This window comes from Pleurodeles waltl, chromosome 2_1 (genome assembly GCF_031143425.1).
Source record: "Pleurodeles waltl isolate 20211129_DDA chromosome 2_1, aPleWal1.hap1.20221129, whole genome shotgun sequence".
In the NCBI taxonomy this organism is placed as follows: Eukaryota; Metazoa; Chordata; class Amphibia; order Caudata; family Salamandridae; genus Pleurodeles; species Pleurodeles waltl.
In genome coordinates, this window is record NC_090438.1 from 823127238 (window position 1) to 823143197 (window position 15960).

Sequence of the window (15960 nt, forward strand, 5' to 3'; positions counted from 1 at the left end):
CGACCCTGGAATTATTGCTTACTTCTACCACCAGCCCCAGTATGTAGATCTTCAGAAAGGTGGAAAAATAAGGAAATTGCTGGTATTCAAGACCTACTATAGTGTTAGACCTGGCATAGTCAGAGAGGCTATTCACAGAGCTCTAATATAATGAGACAGCTGCCATAATTTCTTGTTGCATTTCACAGCACCAAAGGGACAATCAGATTTGTTTCAGGACTAGTAGATTTATGAAGCAACCTGTCCCACCCACAAGTAGATATTTTATTAAATTCCACACCCCTGCAGACTAAGAACATCGACTTTACACACTTGATGTAAGAAGATACCTTTAGAGTGGCAGAATCTCTGTTAATTGTGGCTCAGCAAAAAATGGCAAGAAACAAATGACAGCCTCCTTAAGCTGCAGTTTGGGTAGGAATTCTAATTGTGTGGCATATAAAGCATTAGCAAAAGGGGTGAGGGAGCACGCTGCCAGACATACCAGCATACAATTCACCCAGAAGCCTTATGGCAAATGCAGTGCATGATAACACACACTTTAGCTGAAAGTTTTTAGTATTCATAATTGTTGGTGCAGCCAGTGCTATGTAACTCTAACCGTGTTCCTGTATATTTGTCCTTCAGTAGAGAGTAACAACTTACATTTGGGGGTGTGGGCAATGCAGCTCACAGTTATCTCAGGTTTTTGCACCACTCCCCAAGTGCAGGAGCATCCCAACAGCTTAACAAGGAGCCTGTTGGAAAATGGACCTCCCTGAAGGGTCCCCCAAACTTTTTGTCTTTATCCTCCTCTTTTTCTGACCTAGTTTTTGTTGGCTGTAGAACTCTGTGCACTTTACCACTGCTAACCAGTGCTAAAGTGCATGTGCTCTCTCCCTAAAGCATGCTAACATTGGTTCATGCCCAATTAGCATATTTAATTTACTTGTAAGTCCCTAGTAAAGTGCACTACATGTACTCACAGCCTGTAAATTTAATGCTACTAGTGGGCCTGCAGCACTGACTGTGCCACCCACGTAAGTAGACTCTTAACCATGTCTGCCACTGCAAGACCTGTGTGAGCAGTTTCACTGCCACTTCGACCTGGCATTTAAATCTACTTGCCAAGTCTTAAACCCCCCTTTTACTACATTTGTTACCCCTAAGGTAGGCCCTATGTAGCCCATAAGGCAGGGTGCTTTGTAAGTAAAAGGCAGGGCATGTACTTGTAAATTTTAAATGGCCTGGTAGGGAAAAACTCCCTAAGTCGTTTTTCACTACTGTGAAGCCTGCTCCTCTTAGGCCAGCAGTAGAGATTCCCTTATATACCTTTTAGTGGTAATTTCTGATCTGAGAAGAGTGGCATTGTCATGTTTGGTATGGTTAGAATAGTAGTGAGAAATCCTGCTTACTGGTGAAGTTGGATTTAACATTACTATTTCAGAAATGACACCTTTAGAAAGTAGGCATTTCTCTGCACTTACTGCTCTCTGTGCCTTACAGTCTGTCTCCGATCTACATCTGATATATGCTGGCTGACAGCTCTCCTTGTGAGTTCCACCAACACCGCTGTAAACACAACACACTCAGCTGCATCTGTATTCATCTGCATAGTGATGGGTCATCCTGGGCAGTAAGGGTGGAGGGGTTCTCACTTACGCTTCAAATGCTGGTGGCCTGACTTCACACAAAGGACTGATAACACCCCACAGACCTCCAGGCACACAGGGCTGGGTTGAAAGGGAAACTGGTGCACTTCAAAACCACACTTTGAAGTTTCCTCCACTTCAAAGGCACTTTTGGGTATATATACTGGATCTGTGACCTCACCAAATCAGACACTTCTGGACCTTCAACTGGACTCTGTCAGAGGGTTCTGCCTGGCTGCATCTGGAAGGACTCATCTGGACTTCTTTGTTAGAAGGACTGCTCTCATGCTTGTTGCCCCACTGCCTGCTGGCTCCTGACTTTGCTGGAAGGACTCTGCCTTCCCCCACAAGTGCTCTCCAAGGGCTTTGATTGAACTTGCCTCCTGTTCTGAAGTCTCAGGGCCATCAAAGACTTCATCAAAGAGAGAAAATCGGGTGCCTTATGGTTGAAAAATTCCACATCGCCTACCAGAGCAACACAGCGCCTGCTCCATCTTACCAGCACATTTTCAATTTTCCACACATTGTCCCTTTGTGTCAAAAAATGCCTGCACTGTAGTGAGGAAAAAAGGCTGCGCTCCTGGAAATCAAAGCATCCCCTTTGCCGCATGGAAATAAATGGCACATCACCTTTGCCGCACCAGAAAAAACAACGCATCACTTTAATTTTTCAAGCATCTGCCCCTCTGCGGCCCTCTACGTCATTATTTTTGATGCATCCTGGGTATTGTGTGTTAAACTAATACAACAACTGATTCTTATGGATTAAGACTTGTTTAAACATTTAACAAGTTACGTCTTGACTTATGCATATTGGATTTTTGTTGTTTTGGTCTTATTTTATTCAGATAAATATTCTCTATTTTCCTAAACTGGTGTGGAGTACTTTTTGTGGTGTTTTCACTGTGCTACTGTATCAGTTTTCAAATGCTTTACACGTTGCCTTCTTAGTTAAGCCTACCTGCTCTATGCCAAGCTACCAGAGGGTGACCACAGGATCATTTATGCTGTGTTGTGACTTACCCTGAGTAGGACTGTGGTTCCTACTTGGACAGGGTGCATACCTCTGCCAACTACAGACCCAATTTCCAACAGAGACACTCACAAAAGGGTGAGAGAGCACATTGCCTGGCATACCACCACCGAATTCACCCTTATGTGTTATGGTAAATGCAGTACATGATAATACCCACTTTAGTTGAAAGTCTTTATTATTCACTATTATTGGTGCAGCCAGTGCAGTGTATCTCTAAACATATGTTTCAGGATATTTGTCCTTGTTCATGAGAAAGTGACAACTTACATTTGGGGGTGCTGGCAAAGCTGCTCACAATCTTCTCAGGTTTCTGTACCACTCCTGGAGTGTGCACAGCACTGACTGTGACAACAATGATTACTAAAGTTTTTCAGCTAAAGTGAGTGTTATTGTGCACTGCATTTACCACAGTGCACTTGGGTAAACTGAGTGCTGGTGTGCAAGGCAGTGTACTCCCCTGTCCTTTTTGATTGGCTCCATATAAAGCAATAGGCCAGATTCCCCCTCTAAATGTTCAAGGTAAATCCACTAGGTGAATGTCCTGTTCTATGGGAGAGATACAGGGAGCATCAATGTCTAAGATCTGTAGAGCAGCAACATGAGCTTCACCTTCGATAATATATCAACTGATACAGAATTTCACAGTAGGTGGAATCAGATGGTGTACTTGAATCTAGAGTACTGTCCCCTATTAAGTAAGAGTACGTTATGTCCTCATTTATTTTGTTTTGTTTCAATAAAGCCACTTAATGGGGTTGAGCATTCAACCACAGTTGTCCGGCAATTGTTGTTCGCTAGCTTTAATGAGTAATAAGTTCAAGTGAGGAAGGGACATAGAGACAATGCCCCAAATACTTACCAGGTAATTGCATTACTCCAAGGCCCACTCCTTTGTTTAATTCATACTTCCATCCTGCTCTCCTTATAAAGGCCAGGACAACTGAGTTATTTCAATTTAAGCTTGTAACCAAACAGGAGGAATGGCGGGCAGAGGGCTTTTTATGGGAGATTAATTTGAATGTAATGTGTCTCGAGAGACGTGGCTGCCTCTTGATTAATGAATTAAAGAAGGAGGTAGGACATGGAGTAATTTAATTACCTGGTAAGCAATTGTTGCATCCTTGCCTTTAGAAATGTGAGTCTACAATTAGAATTTGGAGCAACCGAGATTTGCATTTTTGTACTTATTTAACTAAACAATTATATTTTAAAAGATACTTTTGTAAAGTTCATGGAAAGTGATCAATAAAGTAATTTAACATTAAAGAAATACTGGTTCAATGATAGAAAATACACAATAAAGTAGTCACAGGCCTTCCTTAAGGCTGTCTCATAACTTACAGAATGTGACTGCAAAACTTCCTGGGTTTACAAATTTGCTACGGTACTTCCTTGAATGCTTCTGGGAGGAGGGCGTAACCACATTTGCTTCCTGTCATTGGTGGTCAGTCTTTTGGTTTTGTGAATGGGTGTCTTGTTTTGACCTGGCTTTTGTAAAACGTTATTGTTGTGGGTGCTTCTGGGCCCTCACTCTTGTAACAAACATTGGCAAAATCCAACAATATTTTTTTGGGCTCAAAAAACGCACACTACCATAGTAGTTACTGGTACTGAACGAAACTACTTTGTCAAAGAGCAGATTGAAATCATACACAGTGAAGCCAGCCGATAGATGAATAGAAAGAAAGAGATAGATAGAATTTTAATAAACACAAAAGGTCTTGATTAACCACATACCTAATTAGAGGCTCAATTCTTAAAGAAAGTCACAAAAGTGCACCCGTGGTAAATGTCTTTGCATTAGTGCAGTTTGCATATTTCATGAATTCACAAGAATTTAAAGAAATAGACCAGTAAATTGTACTCCTAGAAAATATTTATGAACTGTATTTTAGCACACGCAAAATATACATGTGTACATTTGCTAATGCGAAAATATGTTGAGCATTTACAAGTTCACTTTCCCTCCAACCACTTGTTTCCCCAACCCTGGAAGAAGTTTTACTTCTGAACCTTGTCAGAAGTAAATTTCCAACCTTTCTCAGAATGGAAAAATATTACAGAAGAGCTGGGCAAGACCAACACAACATGCAAGTAAGTAGGTTTGCACAGACTCAAAAGGGCATTCCCACCCTGGAATTATTGCTTACTTTTACCACCAGCCCCAGTATGTAGATCTTCAGAAAGGTGGAAAAATAAGGAAATTGCTGGTATTCAAGACCTACTATAGTGTTAGACCTGGCATAGTCAGAGAGGCTATTCACAGAGCTCTAATATAATGAGACAGCTGCCATAATTTCTTGTTGCATTTCACAGCACCAAAGGGACAAGCAGATTTGTTTCAGGACTAGTAGATTTATGAAGCAACCTGTCCCACCCACAAGTAGATATTTTATTAAATTCCACACCCCTGCAGACTAAGAACATCGACTTTACACACTTGATGTAAGAAGATACCTTTAGAGTGGCAGAATCTCTGTTAATTGTGGCTCAGCAAAAAATGGCAAGAAACAAATGACAGCCTCCTTAAGCTGCAGTTTGTGTAAGAATTCTAATTGTGTGGCATATAAAGCATTAGCAAAAGGGGTGAGGGAGCACGCTGCCAGACATACCAGCATACAATTCACCCAGAAGCCTTATGGCAAATGCAGTGCATGATAACACACACTTTAGCTGAAAGTTTTTAGTATTCATAATTGTTGGTGCAACCAGTGCTATGTAACTCTAACCGTGTTCCTGTATATTTGTCCTTCAGTAGAGAGTAACAACTTACATTTGGGGGTGTGGGCAATGCAGCTCACAGTTATCTCAGGTTTTTGCACCACTCCCCAAGTGCAGGAGCATCCCAACAGCTTAACAAGGAGCCTGTTGGAAAATGACCCTCCCTGAAGGGTCCCCCAAACTTTTTGTCTTTATCCTCCTCTTTTTCTGACCTAGTTTTTGTTGGCTGTGGAACTCTGTGCATTTTACCACTGTTAACCAGTGCTAAAGTGCATGTGCTCTCTCCCTAAAGCATGCTAACATTGGTTCATGCCCAATTAGCATATTTAATTTACTTGTAAGTCCCTAGTAAAGTGCACTACATGTACTCACAGCCTGTAAATGTAATGCTACTAGTGGGCCTGCAGCACTGACTGTGCCACCCACGTAAGTAGACTCTTAACCATGTCTGCCACTGCAAGGCCTGTGTGAGCAGTTTCACTGCCACTTCGACCTGGCATTTAAATCTACTTGCCAAGTCTTAAACCCCCCTTTTACTACATTTGTTACCCCTAAGGTAGGCCCTATGTAGCCCATAAGGCAGGGTGCTTTGTAAGTAAAAGGCAGGGCATGTACTTGTAAATTTTAAATGGCCTGGTAGTGAAAAACTCCCTAAGTCGTTTTTCACTACTGTGAAGCCTGCTCCTCTTAGGCCAGCAGTAGAGATTCCCTTATATACCTTTTAGTGGTAATTTCTGATCTGAGAAGAGTGGCATTGTCATGTTTGGTATGGTTAGAATAGTAGTGAGAAATCCTGCTTACTGGTGAAGTTGGATTTAACATTACTATTTCAGAAATGACACCTTTAGAAAGTAGGCATTTCTCTGCACTTACTGCTCTCTGTGCCTTACAGTCTGTCTCCGATCTACATCTGATATATGCTGGCTGACAGCTCTCCTTGTGAGTTCCACCAACACCGCTGTAAACACAACACACTCAGCTGCATCTGTATTCATCTGCATAGTGATGGGTCATCCTGGGCAGTAAGGGTGGAGGGGTTCTCACTTACGCTTCAAATGCTGGTGGCCTGACTTCACACAAAGGACTGATAACACCCCACAGACCTCCAGGCACACAGGGCTGGGTTGAAAGGGAAACTGGTGCACTTCAAAACCACACTTTGAAGTTTCCTCCACTTCAAAGGCACTTTTGGGTATATATACTGGATCTGTGACCTCACCAAATCAGACACTTCTGGACCTTCAACTGGACTCTGTCAGAGGGTTCTGCCTGGCTGCATCTGGAAGGACTCATCTGGACTTCTTTGTTAGAAGGACTGCTCTCATGCTTGTTGCCCCACTGCCTGCTGGCTCCTGACTTTGCTGGAAGGACTCTGCCTTCCCCCACAAGTGCTCTCCAAGGGCTTTGATTGAACTTGCCTCCTAATCTGAAGTCTCAGGGCCATCAAAGACTTCACCAAAGAGAGAAAATCGGGTGCCTTATGGTTGAAAAATCGCCACATCGCCTACCAGAGCAACACAGCGCCTGCTCCATCTTACCAGCACATTTTCAATTTTCCACACATTGTCCCTTTGTGTCAAAAAATGCCTGCACTGCAGTGAGGAAAAAAGGCTGCGCTCCTGGAAATCAAAGCATCCCCTTTGCAGCATGGAAATAAATGGCACATCACCTTTGCCGCACCAGAAAAAACAACGTATCACTTTAATTTTTCAAGCATCTGCCCCTCTGCGGCCCTCTATGTCATTATTTTTGATGCATCCTGGGTATTGTGTGTTAAACTAATACAACAACTGATTCTTATGGATTAAGACTTGTTTAAACATTTAACAAGTTACGTCTTGACTTATGCATATTGGATTTTTGTTGCTTTGGTCTTATTTTATTCAGATAAATATTCTCTATTTTCCTAAACTGGTGTGGAGTACTTTTTGTGGTGTTTTCACTGTGCTACTGTATCAGTTTTCAAATGCTTTACACGTTGCCTTCTAAGTTAAGCCTACCTGCTCTATGCCAAGCTACCAGAGGGTGACCACAGGATCATTTATGCTGTGTTGTGACTTACCCTGAGTAGGACTGTGGTTCCTACTTGGACAGGGTGCATACCTCTGCCAACTACAGACCCAATTTCCAACAGAGACACTCACAAAAGGGTGAGAGAGCACATTGCCTGGCATACCACCACCGAATTCACCCTTATGTGTTATGGTAAATGCAGTACATGATAATACCCACTTTAGTTGAAAGTCTTTATTATTCACTATTATTGGTGCAGCCAGTGCAGTGTATCTCTAAACATATGTTTCAGGATATTTGTCCTTGTTCATGAGAAAGTGACAACTTACATTTGGGGGTGCTGGCAAAGCTGCTCACAATCTTCTCAGGTTTCTGTACCACTCCTGGAGTGTGCACAGCACTGACTGTGACAACAATGATTACTAAAGTTTTTCAGCTAAAGTGAGTGTTATTGTGCACTGCATTTACCACAGTGCACTTGGGTAAACTGAGTGCTGGTGTGCAAGGCAGTGTACTCCCCTGTCCTTTTTGATTGGCTCCATATAAAGCAATAGGCCAGATTCCCCCTCTAAATGTTCAAGGTAAATCCACTAGGTGAATGTCCTGTTCTATGGGAGAGATACAGGGAGCATCAATGTCTAAGATCTGTAGAGCAGCAACATGAGCTTCACCTTCGATAATATATCAACTGATACAGAATTTCACAGTAGGTGGAATCAGATGGTGTACTTGAATCTAGAGTACTGTCCCCTATTAAGTAAGAGTACGTTATGTCCTCATTTATTTTGTTTTGTTTCAATAAAGCCACTTAATGGGGTTGAGCATTCAACCACAGTTGTCCGGCAATTGTTGTTCGCTAGCTTTAATGAGTAATAAGTTCAAGTGAGGAAGGGACATAGAGACAATGCCCCAAATACTTACCAGGTAATTGCATTACTCCAAGGCCCACTCCTTTGTTTAATTCATACTTCCATCCTGCTCTCCTTATAAAGGCCAGGACAACTGAGTTATTTCAATTTAAGCTTGTAACCAAACAGGAGGAATGGCGGGCAGAGGGCTTTTTATGGGAGATTAATTTGAATGTTATGTGTCTCGAGAGACGTGGCTGCCTCTTGATTAATGAATTAAAGAAGGAGGTGGGACCTGGAGTAATGTAATTACCTGGTAAGCAATTGGGGCATCCTTGCCTTTAGAAATGTGAGTCTACAATTAGAATTTGGAGCAACCGAGATTTGCATTTTTGTACTTATTCAACTAAACAATGATATTTTAAAAGATACTTTTGTAAAGTTCATGGAAAGTGATCAATAAAGTAATTTAACATTAAAGAAATACTGGTTCAATGATAGAAAATACACAATAAAGTAGTCACAGGCCTTCCTTAAGGCTGTCTCATAACTTACAGAATGTGACTGCAAAACTTCCTGGGTTTGCAAATTTGCTACGGTACTTCCTTGAATGCTTCTGGGAGGAGGGCGTAACCACATTTGCTTCCTGTCACTGCAGCTGTCAAACCTCATGATGCCCCAGTACTTATGAATGCCTAGATACGCATCTGATGGGGCAAACTGCCTACCGGCCACAGAATCCTTCTTGTCATATGTGTCAAATTGTGGATTCCTTTGAAGGGATGGGGTAGAGCAAGTATTTTTATCCCCTGGATATGCATTACCATCAGATGTAGAGGTGCTGAAAAAAAACGTATGAAAACCACGATAAGCGCACTGGAGGTGGAGCTCAGTGAATGAGGGGGCGAAGTAACAGGAAGTATGGGAACTGTTAGTGCAAAATTAAAAAAAGACAATAGATCTCACCCACTTCAACCACCGCTTACTATACACCGAAAGCATGTTCTCTGCAGTTATCGGCTTGCCGCAGTTGAATTGAGGCTCAGCGGCATAGCAAAGGCAATGCCTTCCAACTCGCAGGCTGCTGCTGCCATGTTGTAACGTGCGGTTTCAGCACTCTTCACACGTTCACCCAGTGGAGAGGAACTATCACATGGCAAGCAACAAGGCGAGCTGGAAACCATGATTTCCATTTCCTGTGGCAATGCTTTGCACTGCAGGAGTCCATTTAAGGTTTTAGTAGCCCCCGAGGATTTGCACTGCGGCTCCAGACTTTGGTTTGCTATGTAACTAGGTAGTCAGTGCCCGGGAGCGTGGGGGAGGCGGAGACCCACACCATTCCTATCCCCACTTCTCTAAGGCCACTACCCCGCCTTCCCCTTAATATCACACGGTGGCAATTATTCTTATGTTGGCAGATCTGCAAAGGTGCCAATGCCACTAAGAAAAGAAAGGAAATCACCCCTCGGTTGCGTCATAAAAGACAGCTGTAATTTGAGTGCAGAATGCCTCTCGCAGCTTTGGGCCCAGACAGTGCTTAAAATGGAAAAATTAAAGTGCTTGTTTCTGAGAAGTGCCGGTACTCTCCAATTAAAAGTATTACATTTTTCTTGAGATGTGCCGGTTCTCTCCCTCTCAAAATAAAAAAGTGCCGGTACTCGGTACCGGACAGTACCGGCCCATTTAAAGCACTGGTGTACAACTTGCACCTGCTGCACTAATGAGATCTGCATCTATGAGGCTCCTCTAACAGTGGTCGAACTTGAAGTTTCCTCTGAAATGAGTGGGGTTAAATACGTTTTTGAGCATATAACATCGGGGAGCACTGCTCATTCTTTAACTGCGAAGTGTATAGTGAGAAGCCAAACCAAGGTCGGCGGAGAGGTATGAATGTGTGAAACCTTAATCCGACTCATTTTCCCGGTGATATCGCCATAATAGGTTGAAAATCCATGAGTCAAACTGAAGGGTCACCAGTGACTTATTTCTGGTGGACCGGGACTTGCTATATTTGGATCAATTCATTTTCACGCCCTGTCAAACATAAATGCTATGAATTGAGAAAATGCAAAGGGAAACTTATCTGTAGAGTAGACCTGGAAATATCAGTAAAATTAGTTACTCCAGCAAAGTTTTATTGTACTGTATTTTCATTCACATGTATGATAGCGTAGTGGGCAACCATATATTGTTGTTGACAAATAATGTAAAGCGGTGCAATAGTACAAAGAAAACTGGACACGTTAGTGCGATGTACTAAAATGCAGAATAAAGTAAATAAAAAGGCTGATAGTAATTCTTTCTCATTGTAAGTTTTTTAAAGAACAGTGAGCTACGTCCCTTGCTAATTTCGTTGCAGCACTCTGAGCACACGTTGCGTGAACGTGTCTAGAAAAACTTCAGTGGATGAAGTGCAGCGCAGTATATGGACTGTTTGGCACCGCGTTGCCCTGTCGCGATAGAGATCGTCTTCACTACATTTAGCACCATAATATACGGAGCTCTGAGTTGTCGTGGTAGTTGACCTGGTATGCCCTCAGGTGGGCAGCATAGCACAGCGCGCCCATATGGGCGCCCAATGCATCATATATCACCACACGCCACCTGCTGGCGCTCTCTGAAATAATCTATTCCCTCCCCAGGAGCTATGGGGCTGTCTCTGCCTAATGTCAAGCATACCCTCTGGTTGCAGTGGCAAGGCGACATTACCTGGTCGAGGGGCAGGCCGAAGCGCTCGCTCAGCGGCCGAAGCAGGGTAGACCCGGTGGTCCGGTCCGGAAGTCCCTCATCTCCCATTTTCTCCTGTGTCCGCGCGCGCTGGTTCCCTACCCTCGGAGCGCCTTCTCCGCCAGGCAGCACAGATATATCCTGGCTGCACCAACAGCATCCCCTGGAGTGGCGGCTGACCGCCCGCTTCGGTGCGCCGGATCACGCCCAGCACCTCTATCTGTTGAGAGACGCGTTCTGCCCACCGCCGGGGAGCTTGAGAGGTGCCCGCGGGGCTGACTCTGCGCTGCAGCTCCGAGCCTGACACCCACGGGGCCCCTCCTCCTGCCCGTTGTGGAAGTGGCAGGGCGGGCTGCCAGCACTGCACGACACTAGGACACACGCTGCATGTGTCAGTGCTCAGGACGCTGGAGGCTCTCTCTGCACAGGTGCTCAAGTTGTCTGCTGAGGTGACTCATTCGGCGGAAACGACCCTCGTTTTGATCATCGAAACTTAAGAAAACTTTTTTTCTATCAAGCAAAGCTTGAAGCCAGCCATTTTATACTTAAGTGGAAAGTTTAGACTGTAAGCATTTCAATTGTAAGAGAAAAACGTTTGGAAGGTTCTAGCACAGAACTTTTTTCTACTACTAAAATGAGAGTAATGGCCATTTCTTTGGAATACATGCTGGTTAACTATAACAAAATCAAGTCTTAAGTAGCTGCACAGGAGGCGAGGGATGTCGTCCGCACCCGGGGCAGTGAATATATCTACTTTGTGAACATGGCACTCTTTTAAATATGTAGTGAATATATCACTCTTTAAAATCTGTTGTTATTCACAGCAACACAGAGACATAAATAAATAAGTTATCCGAAGTACAGGATCAGGAATTCAGTCCACATATACATACACTCTTCAGATCATTGAGTACGGTGGGTTCAAGTGGGCATAGGGATTGGATTCAGGGACGGACTGACCTATAGGGCATGCAAGCAGTGCTCGATGGGCTGATCTGACAGATCAGTGTGGGACAGTTTGTCAGCAGTTTGTGGGCCAATTTTTATGGCTAGGTGATCCAGTTTTCACTGTTCATTTCCCTAATATTACCGCAAACATTGACAGCAGCAAACATAAATGCATGCAGTCCTCCATAGCTTGTAAAATACTCGTACAGCATGTCTTTACAAGTTCAAAATCGACCGGATTTGCAAATGTGGGCCACTTTATTTAGGTATCTGGTTCGCTATCTTGGGCCACTTATACTTTGGTGGCCGGGCCTATGCTTTGTCACAGTCCGACCTTGACTGGACCCAGAGTATGGAAATAGGTCTTCTGTTCTGCCTAAGTCTACTGCGAATTGCAGAATGTCCAGCGCTGGATGCATGGGGACTTGGAGCAGAGTCATCTGAACCTGTGCCCACACCCCAATGCCCAAGGCCAAAGGCATGCTCAGTGGGCTCTTATTTTGACGATGGGTATTTAATGAAATTTCCTGAAAAAAGCTTTGTTAAAGAAAATGATATGGTTTTTATTCTGAGGAGGAAACATGTTAAAATAATAATAACAAAAGTCTAGTTGAAGGGAAGCTATGATTAAAACTTAAAAAGCACTGAAATTAAGTTGTTAGGCAGGGCCGGCTCCAGCTCTGGTGTCTCCTTGTGCAACAAGCTTTTTTTGGGCCCGACCTCCTCCTCAGATTTTCTCACTTTGGCAAAAGTGTCCCTCATCCCTCCATAGCCCCTCTGTCACATGCATTTCATTTGTTTTAAAGCACTGGTAAAGGCTGTCTTTACTAATCCATTCTACTATCCACATAAATACATATCTGTTAATTGTAGCAGGCATCATAACCTCACTGCACTACTTCATGGCAAGTCAAGACAGCCACTACACAAAACTCTGATCTCTCTATAGCGGAAACATTAATCACAAGAGTTATCTTGAGAATTTCATAGCTGCCTACAGGTTAGACCCACAAAGGAACTCTGCAGCAGGAGTTTTTAAATCCTAAATTATAGCTAAAAACAGTGCCCACCCTGAGGTCAGTGCCCCCCATTTAGGTTAGCGCCCAGTGCGGTCGCACCCTTCTAAAGCCGGCCCTGTATTAGAGTAAGCAACACAACCATAATTTAATTCCCATATATGGTGCCTGATCTCTCACATGATGCCTTTGGCAACTGGGCAGGCCCGGACAGGCCATTTATTCTATTGAGCATTTCCTGGGGGGGGGGGGGGGGCAGTGTTAGACCTGATAGCCTTAGGAGTGGACTTCCCCCCAACATGTTCCCTTTCGCATCCTGTTTTTGCTGTATCTTATTGTTGGTCTTAGGACTCTGGGCACTTTACCCCTGCTGAGCAGTGCTAAAGTGCATGTGCTTCTCCCCTAAACATAAACGTGGTAACATTGGTGTATCCACAATTGGCATATGTGATTTACTCGGAAGTTCCTTGTAAAGTGGTATACCATATATCCAGGGCCTGGTAATTAAATGCTACTAGTGGACCTGGAGCACTGATTGTGCCACCCATTCAAGTAGCCCTCTAAACATGTCTGGGGCCTGCCATTCCAGAGCTTTTGTGTGTAGTTTCACTGCCACTTTGACTTGGCATTTAAAACCCTAGCCAAGCCTTAAACTCCCCATTATTACATGTTTCACCCCTAAGGTGGGCCCTGAGTGGCCCACAGGGCAGGGCGCCATGTAAGTAAAAGGCAGGGCATGTACTTTTAAGTTTTGCATGTCCCGGCAGTGAAACCCCCCGAAAGTTGTTTTTCATTACTGTGAGGCCTACTCCTCTCATAGGCCAGCATAGGGATTTCCTTAATATACCTTTAAGCTATAAACCCTGATCAGAAAGGAGTAGCTACATCATGTTTCCTATCATTGGAATGGTGATGATACATTCTGTTTACTGGTAAAGTTGAATTTAACATTACCATTTTAGAAATGCCACTTTTAGAAAGTGGGCATTTCTATGCTCTTACTGCTCTGTGTGCCTCCAGTGCACATCAGGACTAGTTGACAGCTGCACTTTGTGCATTCCCTCTAGACAGCCACAAACACCGGAAGGGTGATTTTGACAAATGACTCATCGGCATTTTGATGGGGTGGGTGAGACAAAGAACTCATCTGGATTCTGATGGGCCTTCCAGGACAAGAAGGGTTGAGGGGACAATAAAAAGAATTGATAAAAAAAGGAAGGGTGGAGAGGGGCTGACACTTACGCTTCAATAGGGAAGTGCCTGTCCACACAAAAAGGGTTCTTTGCTCCCTACTGGTTGTCTGGATCTAGGGTTAGGAAGAAAGGATCTCTGTGTACTTCAAAAACCCTTCTTTGAAGTCACCCCCACATCAAAGGCACATTTAGGTGTAAGTACTGGGTCTATGACCCCACTAAATCAGTACACTACTGGACATGGGAAGAGCTCTGCTCGAGTAAGGACTGTTGTGCTGTAAAGATTGCCACTCTGCTTGGAATGACTGTTCTGAGGAATTCCTTCTCTACTTTGCTGAGATACCCTGCTGCCTGCTGATCTCTGCCCTGAAGAGGACAAGGACTGGGCCCATTTCATTTGAACTAAGAGTGATTCCAAGAGCTTTCTGACTTACCCCTGTTTTTCTGCCGTCTCAGGGACATCAAAGACTGCCTGCAGTTCTCCTGGTGCTGCTGTGCTCTGCCTTCTGTGAGTCCTACCCTTGCCTGAGGTACCCCACCCAGTCCTGGGCTTCAGAAGTGTGTTCTGCAGCTGATTTCTGCAAAACCCGATGCATCATCACCACTGTGGCAGCTGGAACTGCCTCATTGCCCCTTCGGCGCCAAAGTAGATGCTGTTCGAAAACATCAGTTCCACAGCCAGGGCGGCCCGAGGACGACGCTCTATGTGGCTTGACGAAGACCCATTGCAATCATCTCTACAAAGTTCAACACCGATGCTGGAGTCAACTGCTAGGCTTGACAACGGCGCAGTGACCCAGCTTTGTGGAAAATATCACAGCTTCTCAAGGTCGACGCTTGCTCCAAACAAGGTACTGCTTCAGCGGACACTGCATGGGTTCTGTAGCCGGTCTACTCTCCATCATGGTCGGTCTGAGCTTTGGTTTGCACCGGTCCCTCGCAACCTCAAGTAATCTTTTGACTGCAATGACAGCCACATAGCACTAGTGTTTTCCAAGCACTATTTTTAGGTTAATCTTTAAAAATTAATTTCTCAACTTCTACAGATTGGATTTCTGTAATTTTTGTTCTAGTTTTATTCAGATAAATATTCTCTATTTCTAATATTCTAAGCCTGTGTGGAGTCCTTTTGGTGGTGTTTTCATTGTGTTATAGTGTGTGTGTGTTACACTAATACTTTACATATTGCCTCTTTAGATAAGCCTGTCTGCTCTGTCCAAGCTACCAGAAGATAAGCACAAATTATATCTAAGTGTGTATCTAGGTTACCATGACTAGAAGTGGGGGTTTCTACTGGGTGCATACTCTGACAACCAGAAACCCTAGTTCTAACACTCTGGATATAGTTATCTCTAAGGGTAGGCATGTTGAGTATATGGCTTGTGGTCATGGCACCTAGAGCTCATCGGGCATACTCAAAGGATGTGCCCACTGAACTCATAGGGTAGGTGTCTTACTCGAAGCGCAAGCCTTTGGCCACAGCTTAAGTGGCTTTTGGCCTCAGAACTCTGTAACACTCAGCACAAGGCCAACCCAATGCCAATCCTTCCTCTCTCTCACTGTCAGTTAAAGTCTGTTAGAGGCTAGTGGAGTCTGAAGTTTGCAGACAATGGGCACTATCAGTGTTGTCATCAAAGATATCAGTAGTGATGTGATAAGTTATGCCATCAGTGATCGTGTGACATTAGAGGAGGGATGGTATTGACTTAGGGCATAACCAAAGGCTACATCACAGATGACACTGCAAATTACACAAATGGCGACTTCAGTGATATTATCAGACATCATATTACAATGGGTGTCTTTGTCAACATAGCTTGAAAACAT

General features: G+C 43.9%; 1 protein-coding gene across 1 annotated transcript in view; it reads right to left on the bottom strand.

The window, feature by feature from the left end:
* Positions 1-11284, bottom strand: part of MBOAT1 (membrane bound O-acyltransferase domain containing 1) — a 359954-nt gene extending 348670 nt beyond the window's left edge. Inside the window, exon 1 of the mRNA XM_069218765.1 lies at positions 10959-11284. Within this exon, the coding sequence (XP_069074866.1) occupies positions 10959-11045 (87 nt within the window). The 5' untranslated portion in view covers positions 11046-11284. The remainder of the gene's footprint in view (positions 1-10958) is intronic.
* Between the last annotated feature and the right edge of the window lie 4676 nt (positions 11285-15960).